This window comes from Syngnathus scovelli, chromosome 9 (genome assembly GCF_024217435.2).
Source record: "Syngnathus scovelli strain Florida chromosome 9, RoL_Ssco_1.2, whole genome shotgun sequence".
Taxonomy (NCBI): Eukaryota; Metazoa; Chordata; class Actinopteri; order Syngnathiformes; family Syngnathidae; genus Syngnathus; species Syngnathus scovelli.
Window position 1 is genome coordinate 8,718,169 of NC_090855.1, and position 24,682 is coordinate 8,742,850.

The following is a 24,682-nucleotide window of genomic DNA, read 5'->3' on the forward strand; positions in this document are numbered from 1 at the left end:
TTGTTTATACTGTTTATGGTTAGCCTCTGCTCCGCACTGCACTGCCTGTAAGGTCTCCTTTTTAAGAAGAGATGCAGCTCGCATTCTAAGTAGGCCAAGCCCCAATAGACTGTGCCATCAAATTAGATACAAGCCACAACTGGTACACTGCTGTTTGCTATTCCTCTTTGCAGAAAAAGGTTAAAAGAGCAAACAACATATACACAGATTTTTTTTTATCACACTGAAAAGGTCACAATGCATAAACAAATCTCTTACTGCTGAAACTTAATACAACACCTTACCAAGCCAAGAGTGAGCATGTCAGCCCTGCCTGCTTCCTTATTTGACATTGAGATTGTCATGGAACAGAAGGAGCAGGGCACCCAAATGCAGCTTGGACCAGGGTTTATTGAGTAAACTCAAAAGGTAAACTGACACAACTTAACAAAACAATAACTGGACTGAATGACCGGGATGTGAGACAAAAAGACTACAGACGTGAAGACATCAAGACATGATGACAGCAATGATCCGACCGGGAGTGAGGAGCAGACATGACTTAAATACAAAACAAGTAACAAGAGGCAGGTGACTGTGGTTAGTTACATTGATTGAGGTGACACAGGAGGGGAGGGGCGATGCAAACAGAAACCATGGTAACAGACATAATAAAGCAACCGGAGATCTTGGATATATTCATTTACCGTCTAGAGAAGCGAGGAACTGCCAATGTGAAGTAAAAAAAAAAAAAAAAAGACTGGCAAATTCGTTTAACATACAAAAACACAAAACGCACGTGAAAACTGGTTCGAACATACAAATAGTTTAAATGTCAAACATTTTTAATCTACAATGGAAGCTCCATGCGTCTGCAACCATCTCAATTCACTAATCATTTACACCAACATAGAGCTTGTACATTTTGACAGTAGAGAGCAACAAAGAACATGACGTTATCTATCCGTACACCTGTCGTAGTTGAAGTAAAGTCCTGCTCCGACCGAGGTGCGAACATTTTCCATTGTTGGCGACTGTAGCATAATGCTTGTTCAAATCACAGTCCGTCACTGTTTGTTCAAGGTCACGGATGTGTGCAAACCTTTTGCCAGACGTTCGCCAACAGTTCTTGTGTTCATGTCACAAGGAAATTTTGAACAAGTTCAATACTGTGACCTTGAACAAACCCTGTCAAACCCTGAGAATAAGGAGAACATTCGGTGCCTTCCAAACACTCGATTTTTAACGTAATACGATTCGCTAGCATTGGAAATGTCTCAAGTGAATTGCTACTCAATTGCATATGTAATGTGTTTCTAGAACAAAAACATACTAAATCTGAAATAACTTTTTTGTAATACTAATAATAATAAAACATATTGCAAACATGTTGATTGTGTCATGACTTTCACCTGAGTTGACGTGAAACAACACATCAACTAAATCTTTGCCGGACTGATTTCAATACTGATATAGTGTAACAATTTTTTTTTATACTGCCTTGTTCCAGGATACTAAAAGAATAGAATGCAATTTCTGTTCTCTCTCACACAGGGACACAGGCACACTCTAGCACCGGCACGCACTAACTCTTTTGGATTTGCTAACTATGCAGTTTTCATGTCAATGAGCAAGCTGCATTTGAAATCAGAGGCAGTGACGCTGTCTGGCTCTCTGGCCATATAAGTGGGTAGGTAATGAAAAAGCTGAAGGGTGAGTCAGAGGAGGCTTTAATAATTCTTGCCAACCAAAATAACATCTCTGGGGTGGAACTGTGTGGCCGGGCCAGGCTGGACCCCTCACACCAGTCCGTACGTAAGGTGGCTGTGAATAAAGGGGTAGATGAGCTGCAGGAATTGAGATCTTGTTCGCGAAAAGTAGGGATATGGAGGTCTGATCAATGTGAGCAGTGCGCCTTTACTTGTACAATCATTGCTGACAAATGATGATGGGCTTCAGGTTAAACAGCTTGTCTGCTTCTAAAGGGAGAATGAACCCATCATCTGGGATTACCACTGCCAGTCTACTATTTTTACACTAAATATTTCCACTCACTTAATATTCAGAAGACATTCCTGACATTCCCACCTAATCCTGCTAATGCTCAGCACATTAATCTTTCAGGCCAAGAAAGATGCGATTGAAAGGTGAAACTACAGCCAACTACAGTATTAATGTACAGTACATCCTATAGTTGGGAAATGAAATCTTTCAAAAACATATTGCCTTTTAAGTTTGATAAATATGCATATGTAAGCATATGTTCAATGGAAGTATGATTTTGTGGTCGAACTGGCCTTACTTAAAGCTGGAAAAAAATGCAATAGGTGATACTGTGCATTGGTGACAGTGACAGTAAAAATTATTAGAGATATCTACTAAATCCAGTGAGCCACATTATGGAAATGACGTCGTTTGCATCCTGATGTTTTTCATACGTCATGGTTTGGAGACATTCCAATTGATCACATTTAACATGTACAGTATAGTGGAATAACTCTGTCCGCTCATACATGTAAATGGGATTTTCCAAATGTTTCAGAAACTGGAATTTTGACTGCATGCCAGTATCGAAGCACAGTGAGCCAGAAATAAAAATAAAAAGCTTTGAAAAAGTTGGGTGATGTGGGCAGTGTGAAAGATGATGATTAGCGTGAAATGTTAACCTTTTTGTCATAAGTCCCGATAACCTCACAAGCACTAGACCGCTGCTGAAAAATTGGCCTGACGAACCGTATCATGAACATAATGTTCATGACGAAAACAAAAAAAAATATTCACTCCAATGCAGTAAAATTGTTTTTCAAATGGACACAATGTAAGGTACGGGACATACCGTATTTTCCGGACTATAAGTCGCTCCGGAGTATAAGTCGCACCAGCCATAAAATGCCCCAAAAAGTGAAAAAAACATATATAAGTCGCTCCGGAGTATAAGTCGCATTTTGGGGGGCAATTTATTCGACAAAATCCCACACCAAAAACAGTCATGAATGAGCAACAACAGGCTAAACAATAGCAACAACAGGCTAAACGATAGGTATGCTAACGTGACAAATACAAACAAAGAGCTGAGAACGGGCCTGACGTAACATATAGAGTGATTAAGGACAACTATGACATGAATAACATGTTTATAAAACGATCGGTATCACTCCAATTCATTAAATAGCAACAACAGGCTAAACGATAGGTATGCTAACGTGACAAACACAAACAAAGAGCTGAGAACGGGCCAAATAATAATAAATAATAATAATAAATTTAAGAGGAGCAAAAATAGAGCAAGTGTACCTGCAGCAGACAGTGGACTTGGATATGGTGCTTTAAAGTGTTAATTGCTTTATTTGATGTTTTCTCCATTTTTTATGTTTTGAATATGTTCAAGATAAAGATATAAAAGCATGTGAAGTGATCAACTATACTAAAAATAACATGGGAAGTGGTCAACTATACTTGTAAGTAAGTGATGTCTTAATGCTCAAGTAAAAATTTGTGAAATAAAACATATATAAGTCGCTCCTGAGTATAAGTCGCCCCCCCACCCAAACTATGAAAAAAAGCGCGACTTATAGTCCGGAAATTACGGTAGTTCTTCCCACCATTTCATCTAATGAAAACGTTGTTTGCTCGGACCTGTGTGCTCAGCAAAGGCACATTTTCGCCTGAGGTCAGTGGCACTGACAAGTCAACATCTCAATCAGTGAGCCTGCATCCAGACTTTTGATGAGCACAACTCCGAATCAAGGGCTTTTCTGACCTAAGCAAAATGTTCCAATCAGTGGTGATCCTTTATTTTTGTATCCACGAATGTGAGAAAGCATAATGCAGCTGACAAGGTAGGATATAGGATGTGCAACCAGAATAATGTATACTAATCTTGCTACATTGAGCTTCCTCCATTTTCTGAGCCACCTCCGGAAATCAACTATTATCCTAGAACAGCTAGTAAATACTGGGGATTAAGCAAATATTACACAGTGTTTCATTTATGCTAGCCAGCAGACAGACAAAATTAATGAAGGCAGAAGAGGATGCAGGAGGAGGCTATGGCAGCTTCTTATTCTCTGTTTACTCAGCATCTGTCTGCCAGAGTCGAAGGCTTTTGATCAATCCTTGGCTGAGTTCTCTTCTCCGCTGTATGGCAGAAGAGGTCCGGCGAGACCGCCAAGTATCGCGAGGGCTGACTCATTTGCAACCCAAATGAACTGAGCTAATTGTACACGTTCTGGCAGACAAGGGAACCGCACACGGTGCAGTGTTTTCAAAATATGGAGATAATTAATCTCGTTGAGCTTGTGAAATACCATCAGTGCTCCAAAAGAGGATTTGAGAACAAGCGAGGGATGAGATGGATGACAACAGCAATGGGCTGCATAGACACAGATATTAGGTTAAGCTTTTTCATGATTCTGTTATCACATGGCTACTTGAAGTGTATTTTTGGTAATTCAATCAAATAGAGCATGAAATGGCTTTGGATGTTCAGCACGGTGACAGGATTACGTGAAAAGCAGCCTCTTAGCCATTCATGAAACAATGTGATGATGATGATGATAATAATAATTAATAAAATAATAATAATAATAAAGCAAGATACAGTATAATGTATTTTTAGCCCATTTTGCATTCCAAAGTGGCATTGTTATTTTGTATGTGTAAGCACAACTTGATTCGTGGTGCAATTTGCATATTTTGTGTTTCACAAAAATAGTGTGCCTTTCTTATGACTATTTTTTTAAATCAACCCGTTCATTGATACAGCATATAGTGTACTGTACATGTCCAAAAAGCATACTAAAAAAAACCAAAGCCTCCTGCGTACAAACCGAAACAAAAATTAGGTTGTAATGTTGCATATCTTCCGCTAAAGAAGCAACATAGAACAATGCTTTGTGAAATAACTTATGTCGTTCCCCTTCCACATAGGCCCTACACTAACAGCAGGCAATAACAGCAAAATCAGGGAAATTCAGACTCTCTACAAACTACTAAATAGTTTTTGACATTGACAAATAACATCATACATTGGGGCATATGGTTGAAGGAAAAGCACCATCCCTGCAGTTAATCTTCTCTCTTCTGGCTATTTAAAAACAAATGACATCAGACATCTGTGTGAGCACAAAAAGCAGCAATTTAAGAAAGCAATAGATCTGGTAGGTCTTGGACTGCAGACGCACGGCCAACCATATACGCTGTCCCAAACACAATCGGAGGAACACAGTTGTGTCTTCTCTTCAGTCTATTTATGAATTGGGAGGCTTTAAGACCTGGGGCAAAACTGCAATGAAAGTACCCTCTATGATGAAATTGAAATGGTGTTTTACCATGTGAACTCCAGAGCTACTGTCACTCAAGCATTAATGATATTTTAAGGTCAAGGTTCACATGCACAAATGCATACGCATGTGCCTATTCAACCTTGGAGGTACTCATCAGTTTCGCTCCACAGACATTAAAAGGATCCAGATGTCAGAGCTTTGCAAGGGCCAACATTTCGGTCTATTCAATTGTTGATGTCTTTATTTTGCCTTGCTTGTCCTGTTTCACTGCATAGAATGAGCCACAGAGAAAGAGCTCTACATAATGTACGTACATGTAGCAGGGTGATGCTATAAGACTGAGAAGACCTGCAACCACAGCTGCCAAAGGCAGTTTCACCAAGCATGCAGGTCAATGGGATTAGCATCCAGGAGTTGAAGGCATCAGCAGGATGCTTATGTAACTATACAGTCCACTTTAAGATAGCAATCATGTACATTTTTTGTCTCTTGCTTGTGAGATATGATTATGAAATTATCAACAGATTCTTTTGTTCAAACAATGAAAAACCTTTTAGCCGTTACCTGCTGCTGATAGTTTCGACTGCTACTCAGTCTTCCGTCATTTTCATTGTCTGAACAAAATAATCTGTTTATAATTGTCACGTAGACATGATGAATAATGATTATGAAAGCTGAAGAGCTAGAAGGACTCAAACATTTTGAGTAACTCGCTACACCTTCACTCATTCACTTTCTTCGTTGCTGTTATAATTTTTATTTTAGCTTTCTTCTTGACTTTATTGCTCTCTCCAGGCCTTTTCTTTTTTCCCCTCTCCAGTGTGCAATCATCAAAACTCCTCTCTTAGATGCCCAGGCAATAAACCAGGGCCTTCCTTATTCCTGCATACATTTCCCTTGGCGAGGACAAAGCCAATAAAAGGCTGGTTTAATTACAGTAGCTGAGTCCTGCCAACACCCAGGTATAACATCATGGGGTTGAGGGGTGCTGGGCGCGCTGAGTGTGGGCAGAGTGTAACTACATGAAAAGTCATATGTAACAACAAAAGGCTGAGCATAACAGAGTTGGTGGAGTGACAACTATATCTAAATTGGTAGCAGACATGTTCAAGATGGTTGATCAGAACTGAAGTAGTCTTTTGGATTAAATGTCAAATGAAAAAGTCCAATTGTTTCCAATGGTGAGGATGAATCTACACGCAATTTGTAACTGTTGTCATTGCACACTTTTTTATTGGCTATCATAAACGCTATCATAGAGTGTGGTCCACCATTACTGCAAGCCAAGACTGCACATCCTCCATTTTCATCATTTTCATCAAGTGAACAATACATAATGTATGCAATTTCTAAGTAATTCCAATAATTGAATTTTCAAAGCGTGTTCTGATTCTTCATACACAAGACAGAGCTGGACAGCACGAAAAGGGAGCGAGCCGATTGGCTGAGCAGTGCAAGCATACTGACGAAACCAGAGGAAATTATCAACAAATGAGCTGTAAATGAGTAAGTCACAACATGTCTAACTAGTTTAACTGAACCAAGCCAAACTTAGTGGAAACATGATTTCTCCTTCAATGTTCTCCTCTCGCTTATTTCATCTGACTCTTCTATAACTTTGTCACTATGCTGACAGATGGGGTTATACTCCTTCCACGTTGGTACTTTTTGCCTTGCTCTATTTGGCTTCTAATCTTTTCACTCAACACCCAAAATAAGTGAGTTCTCTTTCTGTTTATTTTTAAAGGAACGCCTAGTGAAGTTGTACAGAACTGAAGCCAACTCAGAAAGACTACTTAATCTGAATTGTTCTTAAAACACATCTTGCTAAATTGCCAAGTCTGTTTCAAACAAAGCATATGTCCCCAAACACCAAGAAAAAACAGAATGAATAAATCAGCAGTTAAAGTAGCTCAACATGACTGCAACATTATTGTTGTTGGGAAGATTTGACAGGTTGTCTTTTCTCATGTTCTTAACTATAACATGCTGTATGTAGTGCTCTTAAAAGCTCAGACTGCAGAGCAAGTTGCAAATATGCTTTCACTGTGGAATGCAATGTTATACTGGGAACTAAAGTTAACAGCTAAGAGTTGGAGGATAACTTATAAAAGCACACCCAAGAACAGCGAAATAAGTTGGGAGTTAATCCTGTGCTGCATTCATTCTGTTGCACCTTAATGCCATTATTTTAAACCAATCACTAATTAAAATTTAAAAGCACCTATGAAAAGATTAATTTCATATGTTTTACAATAGTTGTCACTGGAGATGAAAAAAAAGTTTAAATTGTGGTGTGTGTAACTGTGTGTGCGCGTGCATATCCGTGTGTGTTAAGTGTAAGGAGCACTCAACCATTGAGGCCTTCTAAGAACAGATCCCCACTTCCCATTAGGACCTCGGCTGACACGCACATGCATAATACATGGAAGCAGAATCTAAAAGCATGCAGCCCATTAGCAGGCATGGAATGGACAAAAAGAGAATGAAAAGAGAGACCTTGGACACAAACCTCAAAGCTGGAACTGGCAGAAACTTGTTTAGTCTGATAAGAGCACTCTACTACTACTATTCAGCATCGGGTTATGTTGTTGTCACAGTCAAAAGAAATGATCAGATATACAGTCACAATTTGTCAGCCTCAATTTCATTGGGTCAACATTTTCTGCGGTTGCTATTCAAAGCAGTACTCCAACTGTGGTGGCCATGAACTAAGCTAGATCACCTGCCGAGTGTTGTTTTGTGTGATTGATTACATGGAATGGACACATTTTGTATAAATGCTGGTAATAATGACTGTTCAGTGCAATTGGGTTCTTTTCTTTTTTTTTTCCGGCAAGCAAGCCTCAAATCTATCTGAATATTGTGGATCTCTGCTCCATATTTAGCTCTTGCGGTTGTTGAGTGGCGTTAGGTATGCTGTACGTTTTAACTTATTTTAGGGTGGGGAGCAAGATCATACTAAGGTGATAACGAGTAACTATAGAAAAACTGTCATCTTGCAACCCCCAGCTTCTTCCACCATCAGCATAATGTGTCTGCCATGGCAGTCAAGCCAGATGACCAGAGGACTCTCTGCAATCGAGTGAAACAAGCATTTAGCAGACTAATCATAACATGCTCCAGTGCATCAAAGCCAGAGCCAACTTTCTTGACACATCACACAAGCAGTCTTCAAGCTATAGCTATTATGTTACTTACATGTCAAAATCCACCAGAGCAGGTTGCACTTTGATCAAAAGCTTAAATTGAATCCAGATCCCCCAAAAATAACACCAAGGAAATAAAATTTAGACAATTCAGGTGCATTTCCCAGGTACAAATAGTAGTCTGTTTATAATTTCCCATAGCTACATTCACGTGATTACAGGTAAAGGAATCTAATATCTAATAGTGATTTTTTGTGTGTGTGTGTTTTTTTACATACTGGAACGAGATGAACACAATGTCATGCATTTGAGTTGGATGAGACCCTGCGGCTCTGGAGTGTCTACGGTACTTATTTCCTGGGCTGAAGTTAAACTCCCGGTCTAAGATGACCGTCTTCAACCCCCTCATGTTCTTCTCTCTTGGGTCGCACAGCACAGCCTCTGAGAAGCGCGCACACGCTGCAGCAGTGGTGCGCTGGAGCATGCACGCACACGCAAGCTCAGGCGCAATACGTCGCAACTAGCAATCCACAAACTGATTATTATTTGTACCCGGCGCGTGTGATACAAACACACACGCACATTTAAATAAACCCACGCACGCGCACAAGTATAGCGCACCAGAGGAGCATGGTTGATATTAGCAGGCAGAAAGCTCTGCAGCAGCAGGAGCAGCAGCAGCAGCAGCAGCAGCAAGCTCACTTCTCTGCCGGTGGCTGCTGCTACTACGCGGGCATGGTTGCTAATCAATAAACGCAACAATCCTCCCACCACGAATGCTGGCTTGACACGGTAACGGGGAATCCCTTCCTCATAAATTAGTCTTCGCTAAGGAAGCACTCACCCTATGTTGCTCAGCGCCTGCTCCAGCAGTTCAGTCTGCAAGATATTCTGAGGCGCCGAAAAAGCCCCATTGAAATGGGATAGAACCGAGCTACAAAACTGACGCAATGTCTCAAACTGCATTTTCGCCCTCCTGCTTGCTTTCTTTCTTTCTTATGTGTTCGACAGCACCTCTCCTCTTTGCAGTTTTTTTTCCTTTCACCCACAACACATCCCAAAGCCTCCGTCTCCCCCTTCAACACATTCTCCCCGGTTTGTGTTGATTAGTATCTCACGGGGCGCATTAAACGCGACGACGCCGATCAAGTTCCATATTTCACCAATAGCGCCTCGACAAGCGTATCCTTAGGTGAGACGCATTCCGGGTGGGATCCTTTGGTCATAATTCTTCGGACTTGCAGTAAGAACGCGTTGCAGGTACCCAAACGGCGTCGTTTATTCTCCTAGTCGTGACACGAACGTCCTCACGCGGGGCTGCGATCGGCGAGTGGCCGCCCGCAGGAAGGTTGAGGTGGGGAAACATCCCCATCCTACACAGCGATCGGGAGCTGCATCTCCTCCCCGGAGCTACCTCACATCCAAGTCATATTTTTGTCGAGGAACGCCGTCTCGCTAGCACATACGCACACGCGCGCTGCTGCACTGGGATGCAACCCACTCTTTGTCATATCTCTTCTCCTGCGCGCTCTGGCAAAGGCGCACAGCGGCAGATACATCGCAGAACACCCCAGAGGCGTTCCAGGCTGTTGTCGGGGGTTTTCCGCGTCTGGGGTCACACCATCAGCTCATCATTTCAATGCAGTGGCGTCCGACAGCAAATCCAGCTCTCAAGTGAGATTTGTGTGTTCACGACACGAGCGGATATATAGGCGATGGGTGGAGGCTGAACGAGAGCAATTCCGTCCCATCGAGTTTAAAGCTTTATTAATCAATAACCAACCGTCCCATCATCTCATGCACCTTTCAGGCTATGACAATCAAATCTGTATCCCCTTATGGAATGAATTGAAAAGCCATTAATCTGTTATAGCCCCCCCCCCCCCCAATATTTTACGTGTTTGTAATAAAGAAAAAAAGCACTGCATTGTAAGAAATACACTCTTTAAAAATAAATAAATAAATAAATAAATAAATAAATAAATAAATAAATAAATAAATAAATAAATATGTTTTATGTTCCATCTTATACAGCACTTTGTAACAACAGTGGTTGTTTGTAAAATTCTCTATAAATAAAGTTGAGTTGAGTTGGAAGTCTCAGCAACTGTGTTTCTGAGCTGTGTACCTTTAGGAGACTTGGTTAGACCAGTCTGAGTGTCTTGACATGTGTCTCAGCTGCTGCTTGTGAGTGTTCTCATTTTGCATTTGTGTGCTTGACTGTACACTGTTCAATAAATGGCTGAGCGTGCATTGCTGACTGTGACTCACTCTTTTTTTTTCTCACGTCACTGGAGTAGCTGCATATTAGTAGTTTGCTTGTATAACCAAAATCTTGGCTCATGTCAATCATACGTTGTGGCCCCTGTGAGACAAAATATCGTCTCTCTTCTTTCTGCTAGTGAATTGTGTTCCCCTACACAGAAGCCTTACCGCAGTAATAAAACATATTTCACTTCAATCTTAACACAGTATTCAAGATCAAACAATACCATGTTATTTCATTCCATAATGTTAGAGACATTAATTGAACTACTATCACAGTAAGTCTCCCAGGCATTAGCTACTCATCTACCCCTGATAGACTCTCACATTAGTTTAATCAGTTCCTTAACAACTTTACAACAAAAGGGCAATAAGTGTCCTCCACAAAACCAGCCAACTGGATCACACTTACTGAAGTCAAAATGTTTGGAATTTGCAGATACACTATCGTCAAATTCCAAATAGTACAGATCATGTCCCAAATAAAGCAGTATTGTTTTTACAAAAGAGAGTGGAGGTTGTATAATTTGAAGGCACCATGCTATCAAAAAAAAAAACAATATTTGGACAGCTATAACGTGTTTGTCGTTGCATGCCTTTAAAATGTAAAGGTGAGTAGAAATGGGCAAGTCTGAATTTGGTATTATTGTGTAGTCCCTCCAGGAATCTGGAGTGTTGATTCCAAGAAGAACAGTCCTGATTATCTTGATTCTATGGAGAGTAATTCTTGATTATGCAGCTTGAAAGCTGATTCGCCACGGGCAATAAAAAATTGACTGAAGGAAAATTAATGTACTAATGAAGTAATAATTTACTGAGGATATTATTTGCAAAAACAAACTTCTATGAAACATTGTGATTATAAAATAATGACTATCAATATTGTCTTTGAGCCTCTTGGCCAGATTTTCTATTATTATTATTATTATTATTATTATTATTATTATTATTATTATTATTATTATTATTATTATTATTATTATTATTATTATTATCCATCCATCTTCTATATTATTATTATTATTATTATTATTATTATTATTATTATTATTATTATTATTATTATTATTATTATTATTATCCATCCATCTTCTATATTATTATTATTATTATTATTATATGTGTAGTGGACATCTGTTTTAATTATGCCCATAAAATGAATAAAAAGAAAAGCCTCGCCTCATTTCACCCAAATTTAGTTGGTATTTGTACATTTGGGCCGCAGCAGAACTTAAATGTTCTGTTTAACTATTCTTTAACATCCAGAATGAACACTATCTCAAGATTCCCTAATTTTCAAAAATTCCTGTAACTGACAAATTTCTTGCACTGCAATGCGAACAGAAAGTGACTGATGTTGACATCTACCTGAAATCAGACATCCATTGTATGCAAATATGAATTGTGTTCTACTCCAACGCACCAAATTTTCTTCATAAAGACTGTTGTGAAATGCACTATATAGTAAATAAAGTTGCATTGTACTGTCCATTTGTACAGAAGCATCATCCCATTATTGAAGCAGAAGCAGTGAGATTATACATAAAAAAGGATTCTGGGTGATTCGTACTAACTGATCCCAGACTACAAACATGTATGATGAGCAAACAAGGAGAAAACACTTTGTGAAGAATGTCTACTGGAATGAGAACTTTGGCAGAAGAAAGAAGAAGGAGCCACCATGTGGACATGTGCTGCCTTACATGGTACCAAAATCAATAGCTGAGAGCCCACCATGCAAGTGTCAGTGTTCCTCTAAAAATTGTACCCATTCTCACTTTCAATCTCAAAAAAACATACGTACATAACTAAGTTTAATTCATAAAGCATTATGAACTAGCCAGAAAATTAAAACAGAAAAACGGGTAAATGTGAGATCTTGAAGAAAAAACAAAACAAAAAAAGAGAGAACATTCACCCTCTATCTGCCAACAGTACATCCTACATATGTTTTTCTGATACGTGCGAGTGGGTTGGGCGAATGGCTGTTGAAGAATTGCTGAGAGCAACTGTATCTGTCTATGTCTCCTTTACAGGTCTCATGGGCTCCATGTACAAGCTGTTTTATATGTGGCATCTTGACTGGCTTGCAAGGAGACACAGCTTGAGTCACTGCTCTGCGCCAACCTCACACACATTAGCGCTAGCATTAAAAGTCTTCTGTTCTTTACGCCAGACAACTCCACGAAGCATATAATCATTTTGAACGCATCTAATAAAAACAACTAAAGAATATATGATCAATCCCACATGCATATTGCATTTACACGTAAATCTGAAACTAACCTGTCTATAGGTGCATCGCCATGTCCAGAGTACCTCAGTGAGCCGTTGTCAAGGGACACCTGTCTGGGCAGGAGCCCGCCGTGACGTCTGCTTCTGTCTGACGTTGGTGTCAAGTCCCCTGAGGCACCCTGGTAAGGGTATAGTGACGGGTCCTGCAGTTTGGCCTTCTTCCCCTGCGGCCCGCCTTCAAACACACCCCGCACCTGACCAGGCGTCGAGCCGTAAAACCACGCCCCCGATTTGGTGAGGATTTCTTGTTGTTTTCGGCACAAATTGCATACCCACATCACCTACAGGAAGGAAGAGGAGAAATATTAGCAGTGTGGGAGGAGGTGCACAGCAGCAATAAAAACTCTACACATTCAAGTCCAAATGCCAGGTTTTAGCCATGTTAAAATAATGACAATCAATTGTAATCAATTTAAAAACTTTTACTTGTGCAACTTAATTGAGAAAAATAAACAACCGAGGTAATATTCAAATTTTTGTTAATTAAATGGGAGTCAGCACACACCTCCTACCCTTTCAAGAGCCTCTGATTAACCCCAAATAAAGTTCAGATGTTCTAATAGGCTTTTCTTGATATTTCTTTCTAGCAGAAACGTGTGCTAACACGGGCTACGTTTAAATGGACACATTTATTCGGATTACAAGATGATGATTCTGCTTCCAAAATCCTTCACTGTATGTATGGTGTTCTCTTGGTGATGACCCGTGTTAAGTTTATACCATATATGTTATTCAGTGGAATTAAAAATATGTAATTACTATGTAATTATGCCCAAAAGGTACCACATTTCCCTGCATGCATTTGGGAGATTTTAGTGTGTATTTTTTACGAAATGCAGCAGAGCTTGGCTATTTTTCTTTGTAAGTCTAAGGCTTCTGTTTCGCCTCGCTTCCCCATAGCCCAACTATAAAAAGAAGGGGGATTGCTACATATACTAAAGAGCCACTACTTGCCAGAAATTCCTGCAACTCCTTCACTGTTGCTGTCAGATTCTTGGCAGACCAGTTTTATTCTCATCTTTTAATGACTTATGAGGGAACATCCAGTTCTTGGAAATGTCACTGTTGTACTATATTTTCTCAACTTGATGACATCATTGTATTTCAAAGGTATGACTAATGCTTTGGACATTCTTGAGTACCCTTCCTGACTGATACCTTTGAACAATGAATAAAAACACTACTTGAACAGCTAAAGTTGATTTGGGGTTAATCAGGGGCTCTTTAAAATGGTAACAGCAGTTTGTTGACTCCCATTTAACACGGGATTGAATGTTATTGGTTAACCACATTATCTCAGTTATTTATTTCTACTTGTGTCTTATAAAAACACTTTTCAGTTGAGCTTGAGAGGTTGGTTATACAGTACATTAAGGGTTTAGGTTGGTCAATTTTTGTTTCTATCCCAAAATCATGGCATTTGAGCAAGGGTATGTAGAATTTGTATCCCATATGGGACATTGTTTATGATGAGCTGTAATGGAATAATCTGTGAACGTATGCTAATAAATTGTTTACAAAACAAAGGCATACACCACCGTTGATTGGTAAAAAGCTTTTCAAATCCAAAAAAAATCGACTGAGTCACAAGATGTGACTACTTTTTACTTTGTAAATCAAAACATGAGGTTTTCACCCCACTAAAACAAAATTCAAGAATTGGCCGTTGATTATGGGAAAGATGATTTATTTCACACATACAGCAGCCTTTCACAAAATTAAAAAAAGTTTTTATTTTATTCGTGTTTATGAAATTTTGCGTCTGTGAGTCTTCTGTACATCTCAGAGCAGAGCTCTTACTTGATCTTTCTTAAATGGAAAGTTTTGGTTGATCCTGAGTTCTGGCCTTCCTGTGTGAAATTTGCATGTTCTCCAGCATGCCCGCGGCCCTCGGGTGGATAAGCGGTTCAGACAATGGATGTATGGGTGATGTTTCTTTTGTTAAGTGCTCTAAAGACTAGAGAAGGTTTTTACTGCTCTGATGCTGTGCCTTTATCTGCTCTACTTTGCAGCTACAACGTCCAGCTAACCACATTAGCCTCGCAAATCAAACACACACACCAGGTCCCAGTACCTTCTGGTGTGAACAGTCTGGTACAAGTGACCATATCTATACCACACCAACTTATTTTGAAGTGTGTCTGTAAAGACAGGAGAAAGGCAAATGATTGACAGGCCATGCGGCCGGTAGACTAAGTGGAAAACAGCTTTCGCTCCACCCGTCACCCACACAAAACACACACACACAGAACCAAAACCGCCCGTCTTAAAAGTCTCAGTGCTGAGTCAGTGCATTACTGTTATTAGCGCAAGCAGGACTTGAATGCTGCCTCTCTGGCTATCAGAGCTGCAAAGCTGAATTGGCATCAGCGATACAGATAGCATCTGTATGTAAAGTGCAGTGGTCTTGCCAAATGATTTCCTGTAATGTCCAAATCCTGGGTGCTGGTATATCATCAATACAGTACAGTTGTTGTTTTATTAACAAGCTTTGATTTCTGACTAGTTGACAAGATGTAGAATGAGTGATGTCCCTATTTGTGTTTTGAGTTTGACTGTGCTTGTGCCATCATCTAATTTACAGTAATAGACTATGGAATCAACAGCTTCATACTTGTGCATGTTTATTTTATATATTTTGGACTTTGGGGTAAATCATCTACCAGTTAAGCTTATTAAACACTTAAGTTATGGGAATATTAACAATAATGTGCAGATAAAGGAATCATACTGCGGGCTGACCCCTAGCTGAAACAAAGTTATTACTTACTTAATGCAGCAATCAACAATGACAAGTGATAACAGTCATATTTTCAATTCAGACTCTTACAGACATCATGTACCACCAGCCTATGTGATATTGACACGAGGCATTTATGAACAGCTATCAAAGTTACAGATAGGCTATAACAGTAGTGACACACAATGGAAGCTGTGAGGCTACAAATTGTGCTTTATGCGTCCCAGTGGAGTGTAGTCGGTGAGGCCATGACTGCCTTTAACCGAGGTCATGGTCAGAGCTCTTCAGTCAAACGTTAGCCATCGGACGAGGTAACACCCACTCGCCACCAGGGCTAGTTTTCTTCATTGCTGAACCACATTAAACGTTTTGCAAAGCATGTGAAAACTGAAAACTATGAGTGACAAAATTAACTCAGCCCTCCCCCCATGTCACTTCTGTGGCTCTGTAGAATCACAATGAAAAGCAGCATGGGAATTTCATTGGTTAGTTTTTATTTTGACTTTCTTCAGATTCAAGTTATTTCTGTATACCACAGCAGAAGATGTTGGTAATATCTGTCAACTGTGGGTTTGTGAAGACCTTGGAGACTTTTCTGTGATTAAGGGCTTTGCAAATAAACTTGACTTGACATTGTGCATTCTTTCATTAACAGAGACCAACAATTTTGTCCATCTATATGTAAATTGCTATTTATTTCCTAGATTGTTTATCTATTTTCAAACGCATTGAATTAAAGAAGAAATACTATACTGTTACATTTTTTTTTGTTCATATCTATTGGGTTGGTAGACAGAAGCGAACATATGGTAATGGAATCACTGCGCCGACACTAAGGGACCTGACTGTATATAGACACATATGACGAGCGCGTACACACACGCGCACGCTCTCTCACACACACACACACACACACACACACACACACACACACACACACACACACACACACACACACACACACACACACACACACACACACACACACACACACACACACACGCACGCACGCACGCACGCACGCACGCACGCACGCACACACACACACACACACACACACACACACGCGCACGCGCACACACACTCCCCTTCATATTAACTCTTCATGGATGAGTGCAGGAAGGGGGTTGGGGGCTGCAGCCCTCAGGCAGAGCCATTTCTCCTTGTGTTTGCACATTTCATAGTCATTGAACCTGTAGCTAAAAATAGAAAGCTAAAAACCCAAGCACTGCCACATATAACAACCACGGCATCATGGGCTGTAGTGTATACCCTACAAATGAGTTATATTATTGTGAAGCTTGTACAGTAACGCCTGCACAAACACCTAATTTTGAATGTAGAATCTATAGTTCTGAATGTCATTCTTTTTATAAATAATGTTTCAAACTGGTATGAGCCACATAAAATAAAAGATAATTTACAACCTAGAGTAAAGCTTCTTCTTATGCCGTCTTTCATATTTATATTTCTGAAGGTTTAACATTTCAGCGTGAGAAGCAGTGAAGAGCAGTGAGCAGCTCCTTGCGGCCAATAAACTGCACTACAACATTACTTCACATGAGAGTGAATCAGCAGAATTGCTGCAGGTATTCACTGTGTGCTCACGTTGACAGCCACTTTCCATGTCAAATCAAATCAATAGCATTCATTTATTTCTATAAGGGAGGTTAGGTATTCATTGCCTTTTTCATTTCTTTTCTCTTGGCTAGACTTTATAAATGCCAAATGTTTTCCTGCTGAAACATGATGTGGGAAACATGACTTTATAAAAGAATTAATTTCAGACAGACTTTCTGGCTTACATAATGACATATTCCTTGATGTCTCTGAAACATTTATATAACTGTAATTGTTCGGTAATCGCACACTCATGACCACTTTACATTGTTCAATAACTCTCAGTTCTCGTGTTAATGATTGATTCTTATACCTGTCAGTGACTTGTGTATACTGTAATCAAGAAATGTCCCAACAGCGAACGATCTATCAAGACATTTGTTATTATATTACTATTACTATACTACTGTATTTTAATTACTATTAAAATGACTATTAATACTATAGTAATTGCTACAGCTATACCTAAATTACTATTACTATACTACTATATTTTAATTACTATTAAAATGACTATTAATACTATAGTAGTTGCTATTACTATACCTATATTACTATATTACTGTATTTTAATTACATTAAAATGACTATTGATACTATAGTAATTGTTATTACTACTATACCTATATTACTATTACTATATTGCTATGATAACTATCATGCAACACATTGCTAAAAAAATTGTAGTCATCATTACTGCCATATTAATCTAATTAAAAAGTCAGGAAGAGCAAGTATCACACACTATAGCGACAGACAAATTTAATGAGGGAGATCTTTGTAAAAGTCCCAAAAATAATAACAAAGAAGATAAGAACAAAGAAGTGAGGTTCAAAGTGGAGATGGCCAATGCTGCAATATTGATGGGGCATTAAATGAGCTGTCATAGGTATCATATTGCCTTGCCGTATCTCTCCTTTACCTGCACCGAGGGGAGCTGAACGACTCATTAAAAGACTCATTGTTCAGGGAGTGGAGCCCATCTCAGACCATCCGAGGCTGGACCGCGCCCAGATTGAGCTGCAATCATCAATAAGGATAGGAGCTAATACACTCCAGAGAAAATTATTGCCACAGCTGGGGGAACTGCAGTCACTTTATGGTGCTGGTTCAGCCAATGAATAATGAATTTAAAGGACTAACATTGTATACAGACTGCCCAGGCATTTTTGTTACAGGACATACCTGTCCAAATATTAATACTACAATTTGTTATTGTTTGTGTTTTTCTGTCAGTGAAATTAGGCTTTTGTGGCATTTTCAAGAGCAAAAAGTCTCCATGACACTTTTAGAGGCACTGCATGTGCAGAAGATGAAAATAAGGCAGGCTGCAACATCCACATGCTCCAACGGTGGCTGCACGTGGTGAATTACATTTTAATGAGCTTCTAATTTTAGTGTGCGCGCCAGCAATAATAATAGACTTCATGAATATTGATGTGCTCTGTTTGAAGCCAGAGACACGGGAATGAGGTGGATTTACATCATTGTACATGTGAATATGTGCTTTACTCACACAGTGTCCGCTTTTTTCATGCACAGGTTTACAAGTTTCAAAGCTTCAAATAAGACATTAACACATGAACAAGCTGCTCTCAATGACCGAAAGCAACTATGCATGCATGCGTAGCATAAAATATTAAAATGGTCACACTCGCTAGCTTACCCATTGTGCTGCTGAGAGAAACACGGAGTGTTTAATTCAATCACTCCATAAGGCTGGCTGGGCTGTCTGCAGCTCTCGTAACAAACAAACCAGCTACTCCGACCTTCAGGACCGCGGACAGCTCCAAATCCAGACGCCAGCTGCCGGGAGCAGTGAAGGTTACACCGGACACTCGACCGGCCACATCCGCTCCGATCAGACCGACAACACCGCAGTCTCTGCCCTAGTTTCTATCACAGTCCAAATATTGAAGCTGCTTGACTGAAAATAAAATATTCCCAGCTGCAGCCGATCCAAAATAGCTGTCGGGACTACTCTGGGAGAGAAAGCATGTGAATCAAGCAAGAACCTGCCAAATGAGGTTGTGCATCCCATCACCAGTGCATTAATTCATCCATGACTCGGTCAGCCTGCCGTTAACTCCATACTGAGCTCCATTTATATGCGGCAACCCCCTCGATCCAGCAATAAGACAGAGCAACATGGGAGCGCCGAATGCTGACTGAAAATGTTTCTGCTCCCGTTAGGCGCACTTTGTCATTTGCTGTGTGCTGTGACCACTCTTGTTGGCAATGCAATCAGAGTGCATTTTGTCCTCAAATAACTGCAAGAGGATGAAGTCACAGGGACAAAAATATGATGTGAAGTTGCAGGAATGATGCAGCGTTCACATACAGTAAGAATCATTATTTTCAATTCCATTTCACTCCCACAATCCAACTATATACGGACAGCAGTAATGCCAGGGCACTCCCCCATATATTTCTATGCATTTTACAACAAATAATTTGCTCCTAGACTCTCTATGAAGATACGTAAGTAACTGTCATGAATACAAGTTGTTGTGTTAGGCGGACCAAAGTGAAAATAGCTGTATGAATGGTGAAAGCGTTTGGTATTCTACCCATTATTAATTATTATTATTATTATTTCCCTCCCGGCGCCGCAATTCTTCATCCATTAAGTCCTTCTACAATTCTTGACCGATTGAAACGATTCCTACATATTCTAAATATTCACACCTTGCAAGCTTTTCTTTTCTAATTTCAAAAATTTACAATTTTTCCACAGTTCAACATTTCTCTCACAGTAAAAATCCTAATTCTAGTAAGACATGATACATGAATGTACCTTGTTTTTACTTCTTACTGAAAGCACAACACTTTCCTGGTCATATTTTTGATATGTATTCATCTTTACCCATGAAGAATAATAATAAATATCAAGTGGAAATGAAAGTTCATGAGGCAGAATTTAAAGACGCCAATGAAAATATACATTGAACATCTTGTTTTGAAACCAGCATAGTCTTGGATCACATATGACTTAGAGAACATTCCTGTATACTAGACAATTTGGTTACCATGACAGAGTCCCACTAATTGTTATATTGTTGATTACTGCATAAAGTACTGTATGCCTTTAAAACTACGTCAATCCATCATTCCATTTTCTGAACTGCCTTTCCTCACTACAAACATTTTGATTAAAAAAATATGTCATATTTCAAAATTTCAACGTGTTCCTACTGTATGTTCAAATGGGTCAAGTAACTAAAATTCCACTCAAAGTTCACTAAATGTTCTTTCAGAAATAATCTAACAATGGGATGAAGAAAAAAAAGAGGGCTTGGAAATAGTGATTTCAAGCGTTGCTTTAATCACAAATGACTTCCACCCTGGAGACTGTCGGTTCCTCAGGCTCTTTTGAAGCCACATTAGAGGAAGCATGAGAGAACTGGTGGTGAACTCCATCCACCAGGACATGCAGGCATTCTGAGGTCTTCAAAACATTGAAACAGTCACACTATAGCAAAGGTTATAAGAATCCAAATGTCACTGCTTCCTTAAATTTTTTTTAAGCAGAATTTTTCTGTTTTAGTTTGATAAAATATTGTAAGTCAAGTAAGAATGGTGAGTGTAGACTCAAAGAGCCTTCCAATTCTAAATCTACTATATCAAATTCCAGAGCGCAATTGCGCTGCTTGCTGCTGACTCCAGACATAGACTCAGACTAGTAAATATTCAATGCTGGTTCAAAGAATGAGATCTCACTCACTGCAGTCGTCACATCAGCAAAAGAGTAGAGTAGCACTGTTTGATAGCTCATTTGCATATCATTATACAAAAACAGTGTGTTCCCTTACTATACTTGATAAATACAAATCAGAAAGATACATATGTATTTATAAGTGGCATTTTCTGCCATTATTTGATTAAGCCATTTTATATTTCAGTACATTTACATCTCGTTAATATACTTCAATGTTTATGCTAAAATAAGCTATTTGATGGTTAAAAATGACCACAATAGCGGTGCTAATTTCCATCAGCAGTTTGGATTCGCTATCTTTACCGTATATTTTCACTTGATAATATACATGATACTATGATCATGAAGCAATTATATAAAGAAGCAACAATAACGAACTATCCCGTGTGTGCGTGTGTGTGTGTCTGTGTGTGTGTGTGTGTGTGTGTGTGCGTGCGTGTGTGTGTGCGTGTGTGCGTGTGCGCGTGTGTGTGTGTGTGTGTGTGTGTGTGCATTTACAGGCATGTGATTGCACCAGACAAATGAGTTTGAATGATGGCAAAATGTCAAGTCTTGTTCTGTTTACGCATTTCCCAGGAGTTGTAGCTCCTTGTCTCGGTACACATCAACTCATTCATGAGATTCTATTTTGTACAACATCACATTAATATTTAACACCAGCATCCACAGTGTGTATTGATGGTTGACCTTGAGGGTAAAAAGGCCATAACACTACTTAGCGAGAGGTGTCATTGCCTCTATTCACTAAGTGGCACTTCCCGAGGACCATGTGCCTACCCTCCAATTAGCCACGGCCAGCCGGCGGATCTCCCTACTACCCTCTAAACAGAAAACAAAACATCTTTGAGGGTTTTACTTGCTGCTTGTTGCTGCAGATATTTTTGTTATTTTTCAGTAGACGATTTAACTAGTCTTCACAGGCTCAAGGCAAATACAACAAAATTCTGGTTAGAACTATCACCATAATAAAGTTTCTCAGATCATTCCACACTTTGCTGCAACGTCTGTTTATCTATACACTACTAAAATGATCACACATATATTTTTTATCTAATCGCCAGTATTTTCAACACTATTCACACTCTCCATTATAAAACTTTTTACATTTGCTTTGTTGAGATTAAACACCAGTGATAGTTCTGATCGGGCATTGGGTGATACGCTCACACAGACTGTCGTATTCAGATTATGTTTTTTTTTTTTTTTTGGTTTTAATTGTTTTTGGCTGCTGTATGTGCATGAGTACGTCACAGGAACAACAACAACGTTTCAGACACACTCCCAGCAAATGAAATAAAGGATGTCGCTAACCACTTTGTCCTCCTGTTGCAATGCCATGAAAGCAGGAATGCAGCAGATAGATAGAAAAGAGGAAAATAAAAGGGGAGGAAGAAAGAGGGAATAAGTGGGCAGTAAGAAAGATTGTCCTGGCAGCACAGCCACATACTCTAACAGCAATTCGATCGTACCGGTTGGGATAGAAACATTTAAGGCCATGATAAAAATTTAAACCCATCAAATAATGCAATCTTTGCCTTCAGTCTGTTTGGGGGTGTTTGGGTACATTTAATTCGCTGGTAGGGGGGAAAAAAATGAGTAGTAGTTCCTTTCAGTGGTGAAATACAGTTTAAGTTACACTCGGCATGAATCAGTGTCTTCTGCTATGTCAACACGCTTTGCGAGTATAATTTAATAAAATGTGAAGATCTTCATTTGGCGGCAAAATAAATTGGCTGTGATTACGCAGACAATGACGGAGAATAGCCTTGCTACGCGGGTCTGCGAAAATACTAAATCTTAGTCTAACCCGCCCCTGCACAGATTCACACTGCAACTTGCGCCAGACTTTCACTTGGCACAATAATATGAGCCCATTGTGTTAAGAGTGAGCATAATCACAACAGAAATGTTGCAGACAGTCTCTTGTAGAGGGCAAAATACTGAAAAAGATTCATCACTGTGAGAGACACCACTGGCTCAATTCCCAGATTATGATTTCACTGAGTAGAGCGGAGAGAAATTTTCCTGAGGGCAGGACATCTGTATGTGTGTCCTTATAAATAGATAGTTCCAAGCATGCAAACCAGCGTTACCTTATTTGACCGCAGAGACACTCGTCCTCCGCACCGAGCACAGAATTTTGTTTGGCAATATGAACAGAGGTGGCCACAGCCATCAGCAAACTTGGTTTTGTGGCATATCCCGCAAGTTGGGGCTTCGCTCTTCTGTTCCTGAGCCTGCTTTGTCTCATCACCCATCTTCTTGACCTGGTCCTTGTATGACTCAAACTGCTGGTGCAATTTCCTGTGGGTAGATAGGAGGACATGTTAAACAGGTCTAATAACACACAAAGTTCAATTGAATTGGAGTCTTGTTTGCCTGTGCATCGCCAACACTGAAGTAGTATTGCATTTAGAAAAGTGCTTGTAATATACTGTATTGAGTCCTACATTCAACTATCAAATTGATATAAATAATATATATCATATATAAATAATCAAATAAATAATAAACTAATAGTATAAATTGATATAACCTTGTACTGGTGATGATGAGATTTTATGGAGACATAATGCACTGTAATACGGTGGCAAAAAAAAAAAAAAAAAAAACATTCACATATTCTACAGATTGTCCGCGAACAGACACACACTGGTGGTAATGTATATTTCTCACATCTGCCTAATTGTGTTACCACCTCTGTCCTTTAGATGGCCTCCTACTGATACACAACACGTGATCTTTTGCAGAAGATGCTGAACTCTTGACACGTCCTCAGAGGCTACTGAAAACACATGGGCTCTTCACATGCATTTTGTATGACACATGTCAATTGAGCGTCTCCTTAGAAACTAAACACTGGGCTGACTTCATAATATGGCGATTAGAATTGGTTTCACCCCACATATCCCCTGCAACATTCATTAGAGCTCGTGAATTATTGAGTAGCGCTATCCTTTTACCACATACAGGTTTGTGTTTGAGTGAAACGTGCTTCCTTTACCCTCAGCCAGTGCTTTGGAGTCTAAGTATAGCAACCATCTACACTACCTGACGAGTAACTTGTGTGCGCATGTGCATGCACGCTTTTGTTTGTGTGCATGTGGCATCAAAACATGATGGTGTGCCAGCAGCATGCCCCTCGTTGCACTGCAGGATTAGAAGTGTCGCAGCCTTTGTGTGATAAACAAGACGAGATTAGTGCGCCGCCTTGTTCAACAGAGCTCACTAAATCTCATTTGATGACAGAAGGTCTGATAACAGGGTGACGATAACTGTTCTGCAAGTTAAATGGCCACTGTCCAAGAGGATCAGAGACTACCGACAACCTTGTTTTTACTCCATCTGCTATTTCATTCAAACATCCGATGCCCACTCCTGGCACTTCACCACCGAATTTTAATACTGAACAATCACACATTACAATTGGAATATCATCTGATATCATCTGTGCTGGCGATATTAATTTTCAGAGTGGTATACTTTTATATGATTGTATATTATGTATGTATTGTTGTGTATTATATATGTATTATTGTGTAATATTATGCAGAGCTTCAATTCATCAAACAGAGAGGTTTCAATATTGTTATGGATAGAGCGGCCGTTTACATGCCAGAGGAAGATGGTC

General features: G+C 39.6%; 1 protein-coding gene across 47 annotated transcripts in view; it reads right to left on the bottom strand.

Annotated features, from left to right (window-relative positions):
• Positions 1–24,682, bottom strand: part of rims2a (regulating synaptic membrane exocytosis 2a) — a 92,632-nt gene that overhangs the window by 51,426 nt on the left and 16,524 nt on the right. For 22 of the 47 annotated variants that reach the window (XM_068651983.1, XM_068651979.1, XM_068651976.1 and 19 more), the window contains 3 exons: positions 23,145–23,355; positions 22,363–22,374; positions 12,965–13,254 (listed from right to left, as the gene is read on the bottom strand). In XM_068651983.1, the coding sequence (XP_068508084.1) occupies positions 12,965–13,254; positions 22,363–22,374; positions 23,145–23,355 (513 nt within the window). The other 25 variants (XM_049730742.2, XM_049730739.2, XM_068651986.1 and 22 more) reach the window with 8 other exon arrangements.